General features: G+C 39.0%; 5 protein-coding genes across 6 annotated transcripts in view; 2 read left to right on the top strand and 3 right to left on the bottom strand.

The window, feature by feature from the left end:
* LOC145664680 (organic cation transporter protein-like) overlaps positions 1-21467 on the top strand; it is a 148963-nt gene that overhangs the window by 4959 nt on the left and 122537 nt on the right. The window lies entirely within an intron of this gene.
* On the top strand, positions 509-5599 carry LOC145682758 (uncharacterized). The gene has a single exon (XM_081754138.1). The coding sequence runs from the start codon at positions 509-511 to the stop codon at positions 5597-5599; it is 5091 nt and encodes a 1696-aa protein (XP_081610264.1).
* On the bottom strand, positions 6796-7275 carry LOC145682753 (uncharacterized). Its single transcript, XM_081754136.1, has one exon. The coding sequence runs from the start codon at positions 7273-7275 to the stop codon at positions 6796-6798; it is 480 nt and encodes a 159-aa protein (XP_081610262.1).
* LOC145664674 (uncharacterized) lies at positions 7231-8141 on the bottom strand. The gene has a single exon (XM_081731527.1). The coding sequence runs from the start codon at positions 8047-8049 to the stop codon at positions 7369-7371; it is 681 nt and encodes a 226-aa protein (XP_081587653.1). The 5' UTR covers positions 8050-8141; the 3' UTR covers positions 7231-7368.
* Positions 10891-13429, bottom strand: LOC145664667 (uncharacterized). Its single transcript, XM_081731515.1, has one exon. The coding sequence runs from the start codon at positions 13351-13353 to the stop codon at positions 12109-12111; it is 1245 nt and encodes a 414-aa protein (XP_081587641.1). The 5' UTR covers positions 13354-13429; the 3' UTR covers positions 10891-12108.

Here is a 21467-nt window from a genome sequence, read left to right as displayed (position 1 = left end):
ACACACTAGACAATGTTTGGGTGAAGCAAAGTTGTTCGGGCCGATCGCCCTTCCTTGAAAATCTGGTATTTAAATAGTAATTTTTCCCTCCTGCAGAGGGCTCCGGGGTTCACTTTTGCCAACCCTCGGAATTTCTTTCTTTTGGGCGGACAAGTGTGTTTTTAAAAAGAGCCGTTAGACCAGTTGCTTTTGTGTGTGCGCGTCCCTATGATGTGAACGTGTGGTCGTCGTCGTGCCTACAGTGTTTTAGTGGACAATACCGCTTCCATAGTTTGAATTTAATGTGTTCCTACAGTTACAATTATTTCTTTGATCCAGTTATAAATAAATATTATATATTCAGTTACAGAATCTTCTAATTTAAATATATGTACATAGCAAAATACCTTTGCTTGGTTCGTACATATTTAATGGTCCTCCGGTCGTGGATCAGTGTAGGACACAGTCATTACAGACAGAGTGTGAGTGATTTCAATTAAAACATTTTGTGTCGTGCGAACAAATAACTATGGAAGCTTTAGCAATCAAAAAACGGACTCTGAAAGCGAAAATTACGCGGGAGGAGAAAGCGATCGCTGCTTTATCGGCAACAGAAACCAGCTTCATAGCGGTTCACCAGGGAAGGGTCAGTGACCTTCAACAGGATTGTTCGAAGCTTCTGGATGAGATTGCAACCATTTCAAATGATGAACAGTTTCAAAAAGAAGAAGAAGAGCTAGCAGAGATGGACAATCGATTACTGAAGATGTGTGTGGTGCTAAGGGATTTACAAGTTGTGGAAAACAGTTCGGTTTCTTCTTCAGAAACAAAGCATAGTAGTGAGGTGAAATTGCCAAAAATACAGTTACCCACATTTACAGGTAATTTGTTCGAGTGGCTTTCCTTCCACGATTTGTTCGTAGCCTCAGTACACAGCAACGATAAATTATCTGGTGCTCAAAAACTGCAATATCTAAAAACATCCCTGAAGGGGGAGCCAGCCCAACTCCTTCAGGCGATGCAAATTACGAACAGTAATTACAAAGAAGCATGGGACATTCTGAACGCGCGGTATCACAATAAACGTGAAATTGTGAACTCAATTCTCAAACGCTTAATTACGCAACCACCCATCCAACAAGAATCGGCAACGGCGTTGCGTAAATTAATTGACACAACGATGGAGTGTACTCGATCGCTGAAAGTGCTTGAGCAACCAGTGGAGCATTGGGACGCGGTTTTAGTTTATCACACCGCGGATAAACTAGACAGTGAGACTCGAAGACAGTGGGAACTTTCGTTAAATTCCAGTGAACAGCCATCTTTCGACAAGCTGGCGGCATTTCTGGACAACAGAGCCCGCGCTCTGGCTGTTTCGACCAATGGGAAGACTCGACACTCCGCAAGCAGTGATACAGTGAAAAACCGCGAAAAGAGGCTTGCATCTTCTCATGTGACAACTGCACAACGGACCCAAAGTTTGTGTGAACTGTGTAATTCAAACCATCCACTATACAGGTGTTCCGAGTTCGTCAAACGTTCAGTGGCGGAGCGTATCGCTCTCGTGAAAGAAAAGAACTTGTGTTTCAATTGTATGCGCAAATCTTGTCGGAAGGACAGTTGTTCATCCGGAAATTGCCGCAAGTGTGACAAAAAGCACAATACAATGTTACATTTCGAACGAGATGATGCGTTACCAGAGCATGATTCTAGTGTCACGTCACATTTTGCTTCCGAAGCAAGTGTGCCGCATGTTCTGTTGTGTACAGCGATTGTGAAAATAAAGGGAAAAAACAGTGTGTCATATCCCGTCAGAGCTCTGCTAGACTGTGCGTCAGAGACTAGTTTTGTAACCGAAAAGTGCGTGCAAAAGCTCGGACTACAAAAAATAAAATCCAGTGTGGTGATCTCGGGCATAACGGGAGCAGGAGTAGGATCTGCAAAAGCGATGGTGGACTTGCAGTTTCAGCCGTTTGGTCAGATGAACGAAACGTTCGAAACAAGAGCGATTGTAGTGACGAAGGTAACATCTGATCTCCCAAAGCAACCCTGTGCCAGTGCTTCACATTGGCCACATTTGAAAGGGATAAAGCTAGCGGACCCCACTTACAATATAGTAGGCCCCATTGACGTGCTTCTTGGAGCGGATGTATTTCCATTATTAATGCTCAGTGGAAAGCGTGTTGGACCACCGGGTACACCCGTAGCTCTAGAGACTGTTCTTGGTTGGGTGCTTTCTGGTAGCGTAGGTACCACAAGTGGAACCGTAACAGTGGCGGCATATCGTGCGTCATGTGAAGTGGACACAACACTTCGTAAGTTTTGGGAGCTAGAAGAAGTTACTCCCAAAAAATACTTGTCCGAAGAAGAGAAGAACTGTGAAAAGCATTTTGCAGATACCCACTACCGTAACGAATATGGCCGTTATGTAGTGAGATTACCATTCAAGGAGAATGCGTCGCCCTTGGGAAAATCACGTGACATTGCAGTCAGAAGATTGTTACATTGTGAACGCAAGTTAGCAAAACAGCCTCAACTTCAGGAACAATATCGTGCGTTCATGGAAAAATATCTCAGGTTGGGGCACATGGAGCTTGTTCCCCCAGAAGAGAAGAACGTGGCACCTGAGAAGAGCTGTTACCTCCCCCACCACGCAGTTCTAAAACCCACGAGTTCAACAACAAAATTACGAGTGGTCTTTGATGGCAGTGCGAAGACAACATCCGGGGTTTCTCTCAATGAACGGCTAATGGTGGGTCCAAAGCTACAAGACGACGTTTTCCCACTTTTGGTGCGATTTCGTGGACATCAAGTGGCCTTATGCGCGGACATTGCCAAAATGTATCGGGCAGTGATAGTAAATAGAAAAGATGTTGACTTTCAAAGAATTGTGTGGCGCAATTCCGTGAACTCTCCTGTAGAAGACTACCGATTATTAACGGTGACATACGGAACTGCCTCTGCTAGTTTTTTAGCTACTAGGTGCCTACAACAGATAGTAGCAGACGAGGGTGAAAACTATCCCTTGGCAGCAAGTGTACTAGTGAGGGACTTCTTCATGGACGATTTTCTGGGTGGCTGTGAAACTGTGCGCGAAGCGATCGAACTCCAACAACAGCTAATTCAGTTGCTGGAAAAAGCAGGCTTCGAGTTGCGAAAATGGGCATCCAGTGAACCGGAAGTGCTAGAGGCGGTACCGTCTCATATGCGCGAAGTGTCTGTGCCGTTCAAGTTCAACGATGACAACACCATCAAGACCCTCGGAGTGCAGTGGTCACCAGTCAGTGACGAGTTTGGATTCAGTGTTTCTCCCCCCTTGCAGCGCCACGTGTGGACCAAGCGCATGATACTATCTGAGATCGCCAAAATCTTCGATCCACTTGGTTTTCTTTCACCGGTAACCATCAAGGCGAAGGTGCTTCTGCAGTCGTTGTGGAAGGAAAACTTGGGATGGGATGAAAACCTACCTAGTTCAATGTGCGCAGAGTGGGAAGAATATTGCAAGGAACTGTCGCTATTAGAGGAAGCAAAGGTTGCGCGGTGCATCATACCTCCCAACACTCGAAAATGTCAAGTAATTGGCTTTTCAGATGCCAGCGAGCGGGCTTATGCTGCAGTGGCGTATTTGCGGGCAGAGCTTTCAAACGGAACGGTCAGTGTGCAGCTAATTGCTGCAAAAACAAAGGTGGCTCCAATTAAAACTGTTTCTCTCCCTCGATTGGAGTTGTGCGCTGCATTATTGCTGGCGAAGTTGCTCAACGCAATCTCAAACGCCCTTGTGTTTGAGGTGCAAGAGGTAAAAGCATTTACCGATTCACAGGTTGTGTTGGCATGGATTACTTCTTCCCCGGACAAATGGAAAACATTTGTGGCGAATCGTGTTGCGGAAATCCAAGAAACAGCTCGTGCAGCGGAATGGTGTTTTGTAGACGGCTTGCTAAACCCTGCTGATTGTGCCTCCAGGGGTGTGAACCCTAGTGAATTATTGTGTCATTCATTGTGGTGGAACGGTCCCAACTGGTTGTATGATGCAGTGTTGCCAACGGCTGCAGGACCACCCCTCATATCTGACAAGGTGACGGAAGAAAGAAAAAGGTGTGTCAGTGCTATGTGTGTAACTACAGTGGATAATATCACTAGCCGTTATTCATCTCTGCTCAAAGTGAAACGCGTTGTAGCCTGGTGTCGTCGCTTTGTCTACAACTGCAGAAACCCCCTACAGAAGCTTCAAGGCCCATTAACAGCAGAAGAGCTGGAAGGTTCTTTAAGGTGTTTAGTGAAAGAAGTTCAAAAGCAAGCATTTCCTGAGGAACTGGAATGTTTGAAAAATGGCCAACCCCTCCCACCTAAAAGTCGTGTTTTGTGTCTAACTCCTTTCATTGATAGTGATGGGCTTTTGCGTGTTGGAGGAAGACTGCAAAATGCAAAAATCACTATAGACAAAAGACATCCGGTTTTATTACCAAAACAGCACAAACTCACAGAGCTTTTAATTCAGAGGGAGCACCTCAATACGCTCCACGGGGGTCCTCAACTAGTTTTGTCACTTCTTCGCGAAAGATTCTGGGTTGTTGGTGCGAGAAATTTAGTAAGAAACATTATCCGAAAATGTGTAAGGTGTCATCGGTTCGAGACCAGAACAGAAACTCAAATCATGGGACCGTTGCCCCCGGCTCGTGTAAACCCGAGTAGATGCTTTTCTCACACAGGTGTAGACTATGCGGGACCGTTGCTATTGAAAAACAGTCATGGGCGAAGCCGAATGAAATACAAAGCATACATCGCTCTTTTTGTATGTTTTGCTACTAAAGCAATACACCTTGAGCTAGTGTCTGACGCAAGCGGTGCGTCATTTTTAGCGGCGTTAAAACGCTTTGTATCTCGAAGAGGGCTCCCTAGTGATATGTATAGTGACTGCGGCAAGAATTTCGTAGGAGCGAATAAAGAACTCAGAGACCTGATCCAACACAGTGTGCATACGAAGGGAAACCAGCTGACTTCGTCCTACCTGAGCGAAAAGGGCATAAGATGGCATTTCAATCCCCCCTCTTCCCCTCATTTTGGTGGTTTGTGGGAGGCTGGTGTGCGTAGTGTGAAACACCATCTTAAAAGAATTGTGGGTAATGCAACTCTGAGTTATGAGGAGATGAACACCATCCTGACCCAGATTGAAGCAATTTTGAATTCACGTCCGCTTATCCCCTTATCTGAAGAACCTAATGACCTATCTGCGCTAACACCGGCACATTTCCTTATAGGAGAACCGATGCTTGCTGTTCCGACACAAGATTTCACCTTGTCAAAAATGTCGCACCTGAAGAGATGGCAATTAGTGCAGCAAATGGTACAACACTTTTGGCAGCGCTGGTCTCAAGAGTATTTATCCCGTCTACAGCAGAAGCCAAAGTGGTGGACCCGACGTGATAATCTCAAAGAAGGAGACTTGGTGCTATTAAAGGAACCTCACTTCCCCCCTCTACAGTGGAGGCTAGGTCGTGTCAAGGACATCCATAGTGGTAGCGATGGTCTTGTGCGAACTGTCACCGTAAGAACAGCCGCTGGGGATTTAAGGCGCCCCATTGTGAAGCTCTCTCGTTTACCGTTTGATGCAAACAGATAGATATACTCTGCATTCAAATATCAACATTTCATATTGTGTTTATGATACTCTTATTCATATTTCGTGTTTTGATTTTCATTTTTTTTCTCATATTTAGTGTCTCGATTTTCTTTACTTGTTTATTTTGTATATACATATTGGTGTTGTTTTTCTATTTTGTTGCATTACATTTCTCATTATAATATTCATGTTCTTGAAACGCGAGCATTTCAAGGTGGGGGCTATGTTCGGGCCGATCGCCCTTCCTTGAAAATCTGGTATTTAAATAGTAATTTTTCCCTCCTGCAGAGGGCTCCGGGGTTCACTTTTGCCAACCCTCGGAATTTCTTTCTTTTGGGCGGACAAGTGTGTTTTTAAAAAGAGCCGTTAGACCAGTTGCTTTTGTGTGTGCGCGTCCCTATGATGTGAACGTGTGGTCGTCGTCGTGCCTACAGTGTTTTAGTGGACAATACCGCTTCCATAGTTTGAATTTAATGTGTTCCTACAGTTACAATTATTTCTTTGATCCAGTTATAAATAAATATTATATATTCAGTTACAGAATCTTCTAATTTAAATATATGTACATAGCAAAATACCTTTGCTTGGTTCGTACAAAAGTGGATACTTGGCAACAGTGTTACACGTTAATTTTTTTTTTTTTTTTACAATAAACGTATTGTTTTACTCAGTGAGTAGTTTAAATCCGATCTAATATACTTAAAGAGGTCTAATCACTGCGAAACTAAAATACCACTAATTTTAAAGTAATTATGTGATATCTTCAAATAGATAAAAGATAATCGAAATGTGGAACAAGAGCGCGCTAGACAATATTCTTTTGCATGAGGTGCCGTTATCACAAGTCACTTAGTAGCTTTCCGCTTGCAGCCATTTAGAAACGCGAAAATAAATACTGATTTTCTAAATGACTGGAAGATAAGTGAGTCGAACAACGGTATCTCATGTAAAATAATATTGTCTAGGGCGCTCTTGTTCCACATTTCGATTATCTTTTATCTATTTGAAAATATCACATAATTACTGTAAAATTAGCGGTATTTTAATTTCGCCGTGATAGGACCTCTTAATATAGACAAAAAAAAAAAAGTGATTTGAGACAATTGCTTTTTCAATAACCCTTCGCCAATTTCATAAACAGAACCACACACCAATCGGTTCAATAGATTAGAAAATACAACAATCAAATGCAAATATTACTGACTTATTTGTATATTGTATAAGTGACACAAACTCTCAATGATTTCACTAATAATTATATGAGAAATTTCATCCACAGAATATTCGGTTTTATTTGAAGATTGTCCTTCAGCATGAAACATCTTTTCAAACTTTTCTACGTCGTCATTACTCTTCGGTAAATCATCTCTCTTTAATATCATACCCGGTACCACACAAGCCTGCATTAAGACACCATAAGCACGCACAGCATTATAATTTCGTTTCACTTGATCAATCTGTAATGGATCAATTGGAACACCACATTCTTTCGCGAATCTGTTATACGATTCCATATATGAGTTCAATATTTCATCCAAATAGTTTTCACGAACGTCTTTGGCAGTACTCATGTGCAGAAGATATAAAATATCTGTGTAAGGTGATCCATATCTCGATATTTGAAGATCGATAAACTTTACATCACAAGGTTCACCCTTATCGTTGTTCTGAATCATGATATTATTTGTCCAACAGTCGCCATGACATATGACGTTAATTTGATCCGTTCTGGGTTTCAAAACTTCAAGCAGCTGATCCCGCAATGTGCTTCATTTATCTCGAAGCACTGATGACAGATGATGGTACTTTGGTGTGTCCTTACAGACAAACACAATTACATTAATACTTTCTTGCATCATTGACAGTATAAAGTTTGATTCAGCAAAAGCGTCTTCCTTGTAAATGGGAAACAAATTAAGCAGACTTTCACCTGCTTCTTTTTCTAACGCTACAGAAGTCACATGCAATTTGGAGAGTTCTCTCACAACAACCTTGCACTGGGCCACAGAAAGTGGTATTCCTATTCCTAAAGTATGGTAACCCAACCTTTTAAGATCTTCAAAGATCAGCACGTCATTTACCCCATCATCTTGTGAGAAATAACACTCAGCTAAAGGTAAAGGAGACTTCAGAAACTTCTTCAATTTCGGGACAACCACTTTATAATAAAACACTTCCCTAGCAAATGCGTTTATTTCAGAAACAATCTTCAGTTGCACTTCAGTCTTCGGTAGTCTTTTCACTATAAAAGTTCTGGATTGTACGTTCCCGCTTTCACAATAATAATCAACAAACACACGTAATATAACTGATATAAATCCTTCAATTTCATCCGTACCTTTTGTCACATGAATTTTCTGCACAGACACGTGGTCCTTTCCTACAAATGTCTTTAATGCTGACAAGATGGCGTCTTCGCTTACGAGACCTTGTACGTCTTGCGGATTCATTGTCGCTGGCAGCGATCACAACTTCTGACCTCTGTAGTCTGAACGAGGCACACACACAAACTTCTATCAATCTTTTCTTTAATGTAATAGTTATATTGGACAGCTATCAATGACAAACAACAAAAGATAAGGAGTTACTGCTACTATCTCTTTAAAAGATTACATAATATGGTGATGTGTTATTTTCATATCCAAGTTACTTAGAACTTCCTATCTTAAATGACTTCACAATTTGTTCGTGAAACAAATGGATGCTCTCTAATTATCTTGTTATGGAACGGCGTAGATATACCATGAATGAGCATCAGTAATTGCACTAAAGGTTTAAGTAATCGGTTTCTGGAATATAGCTTTAAAACAAGATTTAGTAGACTTATCGAAATAACAAGAATTGAGTTTATTATATTTCTGGTATTCTTACTTCTATCTGTTTGTGCACAATTTGGAATTCGCAAAAGAGAAAGGAAAAGACAGCATTACATAACATGATGAAATGCATATTTAATGCCTGTTCTTCCTCTTTCTTTCTCTCTCTCTCTCTCTCTCTCTCTCTCTCTGTGTGTGTGTGTGTGTGTGTGTGTGGTGTGTAGGTGTGCGGTGTGTGTGAATGAGTGTGTGTGTTTATGAAGCGGGATTAGTGCTTGTATATTTTCTACGGTCAGATGATAACGGGCAGTGCTGTTGAATAGTGGCCTAGACAGAGTGACTCACCCGACTCAAGCCCCCGCCTTAATGATACTGCTTACATGTAGCATATTCTATTAGTGTCCCCGATGTTACGATATTTTTTCTAGCTCCCGGCATAAGCGTACGGGAGCCTGTGGTTTCACTCCAGATAGATGTATGTAGTACTTTATTTCTCAGTAACTACAGGCCAGATCAAAACCAAATTTGGTGATCAAGTACCAAGGAATAATCCCTAACAGCAAAAGATGTGCAAGGCATGTGCCATTTAGGTGTCCCAGCCAGGCCCGCAACCAGCCACAGAGGTTTGGAGGGCCATGAATATGTTAGGGGGCCAAGTCATTAAAAATTCTCTTACAAATGGCTGAAATGTGCTTTTTGTTTTAATAATAACATTTTGTTTTAAGGACTGGAGGGGCCAGGCCCCCTAACCCCCTTGTAGTTGCGGGCCTGGTCCCAGCTACTTTTTAGGCACACGCCACTTGGTACATATGGTATTCATGTGCTAAGTATGTACTTCAGGTACCTAAAGTTTTAGGTGCTTGTTATACCTAATTGATATTTGCGACTATGAACCACAAATGTAGCATTTATATACCTGGCTCAGTTTTGTACTGTGATAGTCACTTGCTTGCTTATATATATACTTCAAGGGAAATTAAAACCTTTGTATTCGTATTACTTTTCAGTTGTGATAAATTACTGCTTTCAATTTATGAATATGTGATATTCAAAACGTTATTGTTAAATATACACAATATAAAATTGCGATACAATAATGGAGGACTAGTATTACATTTTTATAGGCCTATGTAACGTTGTAAAATCCTTCACGGGTGTGGTAGAAAAGATGTACCGGTACCTCACAGATGATAGTGTTGTGTACCCTCGAATCTTCATTCGTTCTAATTACGCACTGTAAACATTTAATTTGATTTGATTTTTAATTTAGAAGCTGATTCCACTTAGGCACTACTTAATAATGATACAGTACTCTTCGTTCAGAATAACCTTGTTCCGATCCTTTAATTTAGCGTCCCTTCAGCAGCAAGGCTATATGAGACGTGGGTCTACAGCTTAACATGGAATCCAAATCACACCAAAGGCATGTACACTAAAACGAGTCACGAGAGAGCTCACGTACTCTGAGGACATTATAAATAGAAGGTGTAATTATATGTAATAATTTTACGAAATAAAATTCACCCTTAAACGCCTTAATAATGGCGCATTCGTCCTAGCGCTGCGAAGTATGTGTTGTTGTACCAAACTTTGACTCTGTGAAGTAACAAATTTATGTAACGATTTAAGATTTCTCTGTCTATGTTAGCATATGCGCCTTTTGGCGCAGGAGATCCGGATTCAACTCCCGGCGGGAGTTCATGTGGTTCGAATCTCACATTAAGCTGTATGTCTCATGTCTCATATACATACCCTTACTAATGAAAGGGGCGCTAAACTCGAATTCCAACTGTCACAAACCCGTCAGAAAGAAGAAAAAGGAAGTTTGTTTTTGAACTTACCATAACTTCAATAACAAACTTCTTTTTCTTCTTTCTGGTGGGAAGTTTGATGTTGAAGTGATAATGAGTTCAACAACAAAGTTCCTTTTTCTTCTTTTTGGCAGGCTTGTGACACAACCAAACAATCAGCTCAGAACTTCAGAAGCTGATTCCATTTACGAACTACTTAATAATGAGCCAGAACACTTCCTTCAGAATAACCTTGTTGGAGTCTCCAAGCTCAAAAATACCTGGAAATGAAATCTTTCGGTTTAACGTCCCACATTTATGCCCGTTAGGCTAAGAGAGACGGATGATTAAGGCAAGTGAATGATAATGGAAGAATTGGTGGAATGTGGGGGAAAACGGGACTACCCTGAGAAAACCCACGGACACGATGTTGTCCACCACAAACTTACCTGCCCAGGGATTGAACCAGGGATCCCATCCACCAGAGTTAAGCGTTCTACCACTGAGCCACCATTAGGGGCGGATCCAGGGGGGGCGATCGCCCCCCAAGAAGAAGAAACTTTCTTATTTTATATATATAAATAAAACCCATCCCAAAGTTTGCAGCCCTAAAAGTAGTAGTATGACAACCCCCCCCCCCCAGAAGTCGGTCCTGCATCCGCTCCCGTCTCCAAATTCAGTTGCACTTCTCAAGCTTACAGCGGACAACATCGTCTCTGTGGGTTTTCTCGGGGACTCCCGTTTCCTTTCACATTCTGGTTTCACCAATCTTCTATCATCATTAATGCCTTAAGTATAGTCTCAATTAGCCTAAGAGGCACAATCGTGGGACATGTTTTATTTCTTAAGCTTAAGTACAGTGTAAAAGTTTTAGTCACAACTTTTCTCTTTTCGACAAAAAAATTCACGAGCACATATAGCAGTGGCGTATTTAGGATTTTGTTTCTGGTGGCTATGCACAACACGGGTAAGCATGGGGCAATTGCCTACCGGAGTTTGAGAACTAAATATATTTTAATAGATTGTCTACTAATATACTAGGAAAAAACGTGAAACTCGTATGGCGGTGGGAGTCTTACTCCCCCCACTCGAAGCAAATCTGAAATGACGCGCCTGCAAACACACGTTAAATATTTGTAATCTCATTTCAACTTAACTGATTTCATTTTAGAAAAAAAACTGGGAAATATTGTTTTATCTGTGTTCGTTTTTACCTAAAATAAAATGTTGAGACAAGTTGAAGCTGAAATATACTGATTGCAGTTTTAGTTGGTGTGCAACAGCAATCGTGCATGTTGATGTGAAACACCAGTTTTGTTTATCAACTGCTCTTAGTTTTGGTGTTACTGACAACGGCCGACTTCAATCACAACTAACAACGGTCGAAAGTATGATAGGAGAAACGAAAGAAAGTAACAACTAAGAAAAAGAAACAGAAGAGTAGAATGGACAAAAGAAAGAAAAATAGAACGCAGTTCTTACATGAAATGCAATTTGACAAATACAGTATTATTTCTGAACAAAGAGCATGAGAAAATGGAAAATCAAAGAAATTCTTAGAAATGGTAAGCAGGATTATTGCTGTACGTGGAATGCGAAACACTAACAAATTTATTTCGTTTGGGGTGCCGATAGCCAAATACGCTACTGACATATAGTATCAAGTCTATAATTAGATGCCACGCTTGATGCTTCCTCGGAAATCACACACTAAACCACTTTTGATCTGCGCTATTATATTCAACTCAATATAAACGTTGAACATGGTCACAAAACATACTTTAAATGGTTGAAAGTAATCCTTTACAGTTTTGAGATAGATATGATGACTGTCTTTAATACGGAACTGAAAAAAATCGATTAAAAATTTACAAAACAAAACAACTCAATAATGTCATCATTGTTATACTTCTATTCCATAAAACTCGCACAAACTTTCAATTGTTTCGTTGATTATGTTACGAAAATGTTCATCTGCCGCGTACTTCGCTTTCGAGGCAGTTGTTCTTTCACCATGAAACATCTCTTGAAATTTATCTTCATCCTCATTATTTTGAGGCAAAATTTCTTTTTTCATTGCCATTACCGGCTTGAAAGCAGAGTGAATCAAAATGCCATACGCACGCACTGAATTATAATCACGTTTCACTTGGTCCATTTCCAGTTGATCAATTGGAATACCACAGTCTTTCGCATATTTGTTATACGATTCCATGTATGTTCTCAATATTTCATCCAAGTATTTCTCACGAACATCTTTGGTAGTACTTAAGTACAGAAAATATAAAATGTCTGTGTAAGGTGACGCGTATCTTGTTATTTGTAGATCGATGAACTTTACGTCACAAGGTCGACCGCTCTCGTCACACTGAATCATCATGTTGTTCGTCCAACAATCACCATGGCACATTACGTTCATTTGATCCGTTCTGGGTTTCAGAACTTCACGCAGTTGATCCCATAATGTACTTAATTTATCTCGAAGCACTGAAGACAGGTGCTGATATTTCGGTATGTCCTCACACAAACCAACAATTACATTAATACTTTCTTCCAGCATGGGCATTAGAAAACTCGTTTGGAAGAGGGCATCGGTTTCGTAAATTGGAAACATATTAAGAGGACTTTCACCTGTTTCTTTTTCCAATGCTACAGAAGTCACATGCAATTTGGATAGTTCTCTCATAACAACCTTGCAGTAGTCTACAGAAAGATTTGTTCCCATTCCTAAAGTATTGTAACCCAAACTTTTAAGATCTTCAAAGATCAACATGTCATTTACCCCATCATTTTGTGTAAAATAACACTCAGGCACAGGAAATGGGGACTTCAGAAATTTCTTCAGTTTAGGAACAATAACTTTATAGTAAAACACTTCTCTACCAAATATATTTGTTTCAGAAACTAGCTTCAGTTGCACTTCAATTTGCGGTAGTCTTTTCACTATAAAAATTTTGGATTCAACTTTCCCGTTTCGACAAAAGTCAATGACCACACGTAATATAATTGATGTATACCCTTCGATTTCATCAGTAGCTTTGGTCACGTGGATTTTGTTCACAGAAACTCGATCATGTCCTACAAATGTCTTCAACGCGGCTAAGATGGCGTCTCTGTTAACAAGATCCTGTACCTCCTCCGAACTCATTGTTGCTGGGAAACGTTTCAACCTCTCTGCAGCACTGAACAGAAGACGAGCGCTGTACGTGGTGTGTACTAATGGTCGTAAAGCTGTTACTGTAGAACCCTTTTTATCTCCCAGATAAAACGAATAATGATTAAAAAAACACACACACGATGTGAAAAACAGACTAGTATTTTTCTTCTTAGAAGATTGCATAACATGGTATTAAAATATAGTCATGTCATAGTTGTTTTAAATGACCTTAAATGACAACTCAATTTGTTAGTGAAACAGCTGTAGCTATTTCGGGGAAAAAATTATTTCATGGCACTAATACAACATAAATGTATCATTAGCTGCATTGAAGACTTCTTACGTCCTCCACTATGTGTCCAGAATAATATGTAGTGTATTTAATGACAAGAATCGAATTATTATTTCCCTCTCTATTCTCATTATCTGCTTGCGTACTATAGTTAAGAGAGAGAGAGAAAAAAAACGAAAAAGGAACCATGAGTTACATAACCTGATAAAATGCATGATTAGCAAGTATCTTCACTTGTCTTCCTTTCTCTCGTAATGCTATCTTCTTAGTGGGCAATCCCATTGGATAATAACTTCCTATTTAGAACAAGAATTGAAGGCATGAGGAAACTTCAAGGTCAGGAAAGGAGCTGTCAGCAGCACCACAGTCAAACTTTCTTCTTATGATAATGAGGATAGCGGAGAGGGGCCTCTGAGCTACGAAAAATGTCAAAAATATTCAGTGAATAACGTGGCTACGCTCAGTGGAGTACGCAAACGGAATCCGGATTTAAATCTCCTTTGAACAATAAACAAAAACATTAAGGCATGCAAATAAATGCCTGAAATTATACATGTATAAACTTGGGAGGTTAAACCTCTCTTTGACGAACTTCTGCGTATGCCACTGATTAGGTTTGTCAGTTTTGAACTAAGTAAAACGTAGGATTGCTATTCGTCCCGGAAAATCCGGGACGGTCATGGAATTGAAATCTCCGTCCCGGCGTCCCGAAAATATTTCTCGGAGCGCTTAAATGTCCCGGATATCAGCGAAGAAGAAAGAAAACAAATATTATAGTTTGCTTTCTTTACAGGATTAGGTATATAATTATTCTTTTTAACTTCTAAGTATGGCAATTCAAAGTTGAAAAGACAAAAAACTTTAACTACTTTGACATTGAACGAAGCATTCGTTTCACTGAGCCAGGGACAAAAGGTTTTGATGCTCAATCTTACTGTTATCTTTACTACTCTGTTTCAATCTGCATCTTGTTTCTGAAATATTTTAATCAAATCCCTGACCGATATTTTTGGTAATTTTCCACTCACCAGTCAACAACAAAAATATATTCTTTTAATTTTTAAAACTGAACAGACGACAATGGGAAACACCATCATACATTGAATGAGCTAAATCAGATTCTAGATTCTGAAAGCCACTTAACATAACAGATACTAAGAAAGTTAAAAAAAATTATTACCGGGTGGAACGGGGTAAATAAAGTGCTTACGTTTGCTTAACTAGGGAGGGGAAAGTCTATTAAAATGACTAAAAATATGATTACGTAATACTTGAACAATCCTAAGTATCTAATGGAAGAAAGTAAATTAATATATAGGCCTAGCACATCTTTTCATTTTAAGCATTTCAAAGATTCTCGTAATTTAGTAGTATACCGGATTTTCATTTTTGAAATACGGCAACCCTGGTAAAACGTCATATTTCTTCATTATTACGTTCAACTCATAAGATCGAAGATTACGCCAAGTTATTCGCAGTTTCGTCCCCGGAAAACGGTGCATGGCTTCCCTAACAGCACAAGATGTACTAGGCATGTGCGATTTAAGTGTCCCACCTACTTTTTAGGTACCCGACACTTGGTACATATGGTATTCATATGCTAAGTATGTACTTCACCTACCTAAAATTTTAGGTGCTTGTTGATACTTGATATTTGCGACTATGTACCACAAATGTAGCATTTATATACCTAGTTCAGTTTCGCACTGTGATAGTCATTTGTTTTTATGTTGTCACTTGGGACATATATCTTTCATGTTCGAGGTACTTCCTTTAAGTGCATACTTTTCCAGATACTTATAACACATAATTGATATCTGCAGCGACGCACGAATGAGAGTCAGCTATTTGCATTTGCTCATGCGCATAACATGCAACGGTTTCTCGTGCTTTCTGCTCCACTTTTTCTCATTCTAATACACAATCGCTTAGAAAAAAAAGAAGCAACAAATGCATCAAATTTGGGAAATGAATTTAGAAGAAAGAAATGAAATAACTTATGAATAAAAATTAAGATGAATCCTTCATATATGTGTGAACAGTTAATTATTTACGTACGTAGTTAGGGAGAAAGAATAAGAACGTAAGCAAAATTATCAATTTCACCAAGGTACTGCTTATTTAAGAGGGTACCATATGCAGGGGTACATCTGAAAGGTGCCAGGCATGTCCCTTTTAGGTACTTGAGATACATAAGGTACATACCAGGCACGTGCATAGCATATACTAAACAGCCCAAACATATTCTCTGTACCTGACTGAATTGTACCTAACGTACGGTGGGCGATATTCCTTCTGCCAACCCCATGCCGTAGACGTCGCCAACACCTAGTGGCCCACTTGAACGAAATGTCGATCGTCACTAGAGCGACGCGTCGAAGGATTGCCGCTAGTGTGCCACTGGTGGCTGGGTTTCGTCGAGTCGAAAGAGATATCTAGAGTCGAGGTGTTGAAGTTACCACCGCGTAGCAGTGAATACTTCATTTTGGTCCGCGCTCTTTCGATTCGTCGCGGAGAATTGCGAAGGGACCAACACGAACTATCGCCAGTCATGTGCATGTCGTTATATATATATATATATATATATATATATATATATATATATATATATATATATTTCTAACAAATTGTTCCTAAAGTGAGCTCCAGGGGTCAAGAGTAACCCCTACCTCTGCATCATGAAGTGAAAAATCTTGAGATGAGTGCGTATAATTGTATTTTTTAGATGCCAACTGTCGCCGATCATTTGAAAGTGAATATGGAAGAACCATGAAATAAAGTAGAAAGACGCGCGTGATTTTGTTATAAAATTACATGGCAAGCGAATTTTATCTAATCCCAAACGATTATAGTCAAATATACACGGTTACAGGAGCACTCTGATTAGCCAAATTAAGAAAAAACCCAAGGATTTATCCCTCTACAAGCGGCATTCTCTTCATCGCCTCGTGGCCAAGTCGTAAGAGCACAAACCTAGTAATCAAAGGGTTGGTGGTTCGCGGTTTGTAATGAAAAAGATTTTTACATTCTGTTTTCTTGCGGTGAACGGGGCAACTCATAAAAATTTTCAATCTGTTTTATCGTTTTAGGTGAGCCAGTTGTAAGTGAGCATGTGGACCTCTCAGGACAAAGCACAGTTTGTGTCATGGTTCATAGACAACAAATCGGACATGCAAGTCCAACGGAACTTCCGTATACAATTTCACAGAGAGCCACAATCCCGACCCACCATCCGTGCATGGCACAACAGCTTCATGACAATAAGTTCTGTGTTGCATAAGAAAGGAGCAGGACGATCTAGCGCAAGCACAATGCACAACCGAATCATTGAGCCTTTTTTCGTCGTCGAGCCAACAGTTACTGGTGTCACCTATCTCGACATGCTTTAACTCTTCGCCATTCCGCAGTTGGTGAATTTGCAACCCAATGTTGTGTTCCAGCAGGATGATGCTAAACCACACTGGTTCGCAGCAGTCCGTGATCACCTGGACGATACCTTTCCCAACCGATGGATTGGACAGGCTGGCCCCATTCCATGGCCACCGAGGTCGCCAGAGCTTACAACCCTCGACTTCTTTTGTGGGATTTTGTGAAAGATAGTGTTTACCGTACACCGGTTACTGACATACCTGACTTAAATATCCGCATTACAGTCGCTCTTAATACTGTAACACACGAGATGTTAGAGCGTACGTGGCAGGAAATTGAGTACAGACTGGATGTGCTTATTGCCACGAACAGTGCACATATTGAGGTGTACTAATGAACTTTGTATATACATAAACATTATGAGTTGCGCTATTCACTGCAAATTGCAGAATGTAAAAATCTTTGTCCATTAAAGAGTTGTAAACGTTTGAAAGTGTAAAGATAATTTCTGGACACCCTGTATTAACATCCTTGATAAATATTGATTTGTTCCAATTGCCATCGAGTCACATGGTAGTTGGGGTAGAAGGAGCTAATTTTATCAAGGAAATCGGCCATCGTATATCACTTATATCGGGAGATGAACGATCTTAAATCATTCCTTATTCAACGGATCAGTATCACCGTTTAACAGGGGAAACGTTTTAGCCATTTTGGGTACTTTACCCACCGGTAAAGAATTAGAGGAGATCTTTCTCATATAAGCAACCTCATAATTATTCAGAAGAATTTCCATTTTATTCAACGAGATGAGTTTATGAAAGTAGAGTCGGATATGAACGACTTGGTTTCCTTGTACCAACGACACTAAAATATTTTTAGAGAAATTGAAGAAGAATAACAAAGAAACAATGATGTGAGCAGACCTTTGGGAAGTTGGCTGAAATTCAGCTCAAATGTAGAAGAAACTATGTAAATTCTATATTCGAAAAGCAAATTGTCTTAAAATGGATGGAACATAGAAAAAGCACGAAACATTAACATTGTTGTCAATGTAAAATCAATGAAATCAAATAATTCTTCCACTTACTTTTGTATTGATATACGGAATACTGTAGATATGAGGGTAAAGCTTGTATAACAAGACAGATTTTCCCTCATATATATTCCATATATCAACATAAAACTTGGTACATTCATTTCCTAACATCTTTAGTATGTTTAGAGATACATTTAGATTGTGTTCTTTTACCCGAGGCCACTCCAGAGGGGTCCAAATTTGATGCGAGGGATTTCTGGGGGGATGGAATTTTCCGACATTCTCCCAATTTTCCTTCTTCAAACACATTATGGACCCCAATACACAGTACCTCTGGAAAGTTTGTTTCATGCTGAAGAGAATGGACTATAAACCAGGACTTTCCAATGAATAGTGTTGGTGCACTAGCTATTTCACTGCGAGTCTACGATTTTCTTTATACTAATAAGTAGACTTCGGATTTTTGCATATTTGCATGTTTCTTTCCTGATATGATATTGATATGCCCTTTAAACAGAAATTCGTTTCAGGTGTTTTGGAGTAAAACAGCAGAGTTTTATAGTGCATATATTTGCATATTTCGGAGGTTAGTGCATGTTTATGTCGTTATTGCATATAAATGCATATTTAAAGGAACGACCAAATCGATAATTTTAAACCTAAGTTTCTAATGAAAATAGAATCAAGATCTTTAAATGGTTTATTGTTGTCGGTTTAGAATATCTTCCAAGATCATGTGAAAGGAGAATAACAAAAGGGTGAGTGATTCATCCTCCCGGCAATGATCCATGAAAGTCAGGTTTTTATAAGAAGATATAAATAACAATATCAAATCACCTACAACAAATTTTCCATGTCACCTATCTCGGAAAAGCTGCTAGTGTTGTGTGTGTGTGGATTTAAAATTGTGTGTTCGTGTGGCAGCATAAGAATACCAAAAGAAAAATCTGGGTCAATTTAGTTGTAGTGCGACATCTTCAAATTAGAATTTTAACTAGCTTAGAATTTTGTCCATTTTTGTCCACCATATATATATATATATATATATATATATATATATATATATATATATATATATATATATATAATTCAAATTCAAATAAACGAAGAAGAGCCATTTCAAAATTTCGGCTAGTTCGGTCACCTGTAGCGCGATATCTTCAAATTCGAGTTTTAATTAGCTCAGAATTGTGTCGATTTTTTGAACATTTTTATACCGCGGAGAATAAATACTGTACTATTGAAATAAACCGGGAACGGTCATTTAAAAATTTGACCACTTGAATCACCTGTAGTGAGACATTTTCAAATTCAAATTTCAACTATCTTGGTGGTACAAAAACCTACACACACACACAAAAGGAAAATTCTAAGTTAGTTAGAATTTGAATTTAAAGATATCACACTCCTGGTGATCGAAGTGTCCAAAATTTTGAAATGACCCTCCTTTGTTAATTTAAATGGTACTTTTTTTTATGGCACAAAAATGTACGGAAATTGGACAAATTCTGAGCTATTTAAAATTCGAATTTGAAGATGTCACACTACAGGTAATCGAAGTAGCCAATTTTTGAAATGACCCTCCCGCGTTTATTTTAATGGTACACAATATTTTGTTGGCGGTACATGAATGCACAAAAACTGAATAAAATTTTAAGCTTGTTAAAATTCGAATTTAAAGATGCACTAGAGGTGATCGATGTGGCGAAATTTTGAAATGGTCTTCCGTCGTTTATTTGAATTTCATAAAAGATTTTCTTGGTTGGACAAAAAATTGGACAAAATTCTGAGCTAGTTAAAATTCGAATTTGAAAATGTCGCACTATAGGTGATCAAAGTGGCCAATTTTTTAAATGACCCTCCCGCGTTTATTTTAATGGTACACAATGTTTTGTTGGCGGCACATGAATGCACAAAAACTGAATAAAATTTTAAGCTTGTTAAAATTCGAATTTAAAGATGCACTAGCGGTGATCGATGTAGCAAAATTTTGAAATGGTCTTCCGTCGTTTATTTGAATTTAATAAAATTATTTTCTTGGTTGGACAAAAAATTGGACAAAATTTTGAACTAGTTAAAATTCGAATTTGAAGATGTCGTACTACAGGTGATCGAAGTGGCCAAATTTTCAAATGACCCCTCCCTCGTTTATTTGAAAGGTACAATTTTTTTCTTGGATGGACAAAAATGGGCAAAAATTGGACAAAATTCAGAGCTAGTTAAAATTCAAATTTGAAAATGTCGCAGTACAGGTGATCGAAGTGGCCGAAATTTTGAAATGGTCCTCGTTTGTTAACTTGAATGGTACATATTTTTATCTTGGGTGGACAAAAATGGACAAAAATTGGACAAAGATGTCGCACTACAACTAAATGGGTCTGAAAAATCTTCTAAAAGTAAACCTTCTGAAACAATGGATTGAAGTTGAGAAATGTTAATAATTCAAGAAGAAAATACATTATGCAAAGTGAATACTGAACAAGTAATGTTTTCAATGTAAATAAGGTTGATTTCAGAAGATTATTTTTTCAACAGAAGCTCAAACTTCAGCAGTGCCCAATTGTTTGGCCTTCTTATATTTTCATGGCAGTTTCAAGTCGAATAACTAGTTCATTCAACTGTGAAACAATCCAAATGTGGCTCTTTTTTCCATACTCGACAGAGTTCATCCTAAAGAAATGGTTGAAGAATGTATTTCGGGAAGAAATGAACAACCCTTTGATAATGAGCACTAAATTAATTAAAATATTTGCTTTACAAAATCTAAAACTTGTCACAGCAGTTACTTTCTTTCTGACATAAGGAGATATGTTCCCAAGTTTTCCATTAAGGAGTTTATGAGAGTATTTAAATATAAGCTTGTGTTGCTTTGATACGCATCTCGGTTTCAGGCTTTTAATACAGTAAAAACTGCCTTCAACAGATCCCTTATTAAACGGAAATTTATTTTAAACGGAAATATTTCACGGTCCCATGAATTTAAAGGTAAAAGAAGATGGTTAAATTCTCTTGATTAGGCGGAACCTGTGTTGCGAAGAAAGGATGTTAAAATATATTTTTTAACGGAAATTTTCAGAGCTACGGAATTATGAGCTACGTTGTCTATAAAGGTCTTCGTTTATTTGTTACCCTACATATTTAACCTTTAGTCCACTGCTATGTAAGGTCCTAGACTTTTTGACCGAAGTGCAATTTACATAGTAATTTCCAAATATCAATAACTAGGTTCTCTAGCTGGTTTAGAGACATGGAACAAGGAGCATAATATACGCAATAGTTCAAAAGGGAGCTAATAGTAGAGGGAGGAGCGCTGAAAAGGGCATAGCGCCCACTTTTGTGTTGGCCTTTGAAACCGTAGGTAGGCTTTTTTTTAGTTCACTCTTTTATGTGTATTACTTCGTAGCA

Source organism: Thermobia domestica, chromosome 1 (assembly GCF_964235325.1).
Source record: "Thermobia domestica chromosome 1, izTheDome1.hap1.1, whole genome shotgun sequence".
Classification (NCBI taxonomy): domain Eukaryota; kingdom Metazoa; phylum Arthropoda; class Insecta; order Zygentoma; family Lepismatidae; genus Thermobia; species Thermobia domestica.
The sequence above is the reverse complement of the archived record's forward strand: the minus strand, read 5'-3'. Positions and strand labels throughout refer to the sequence as shown.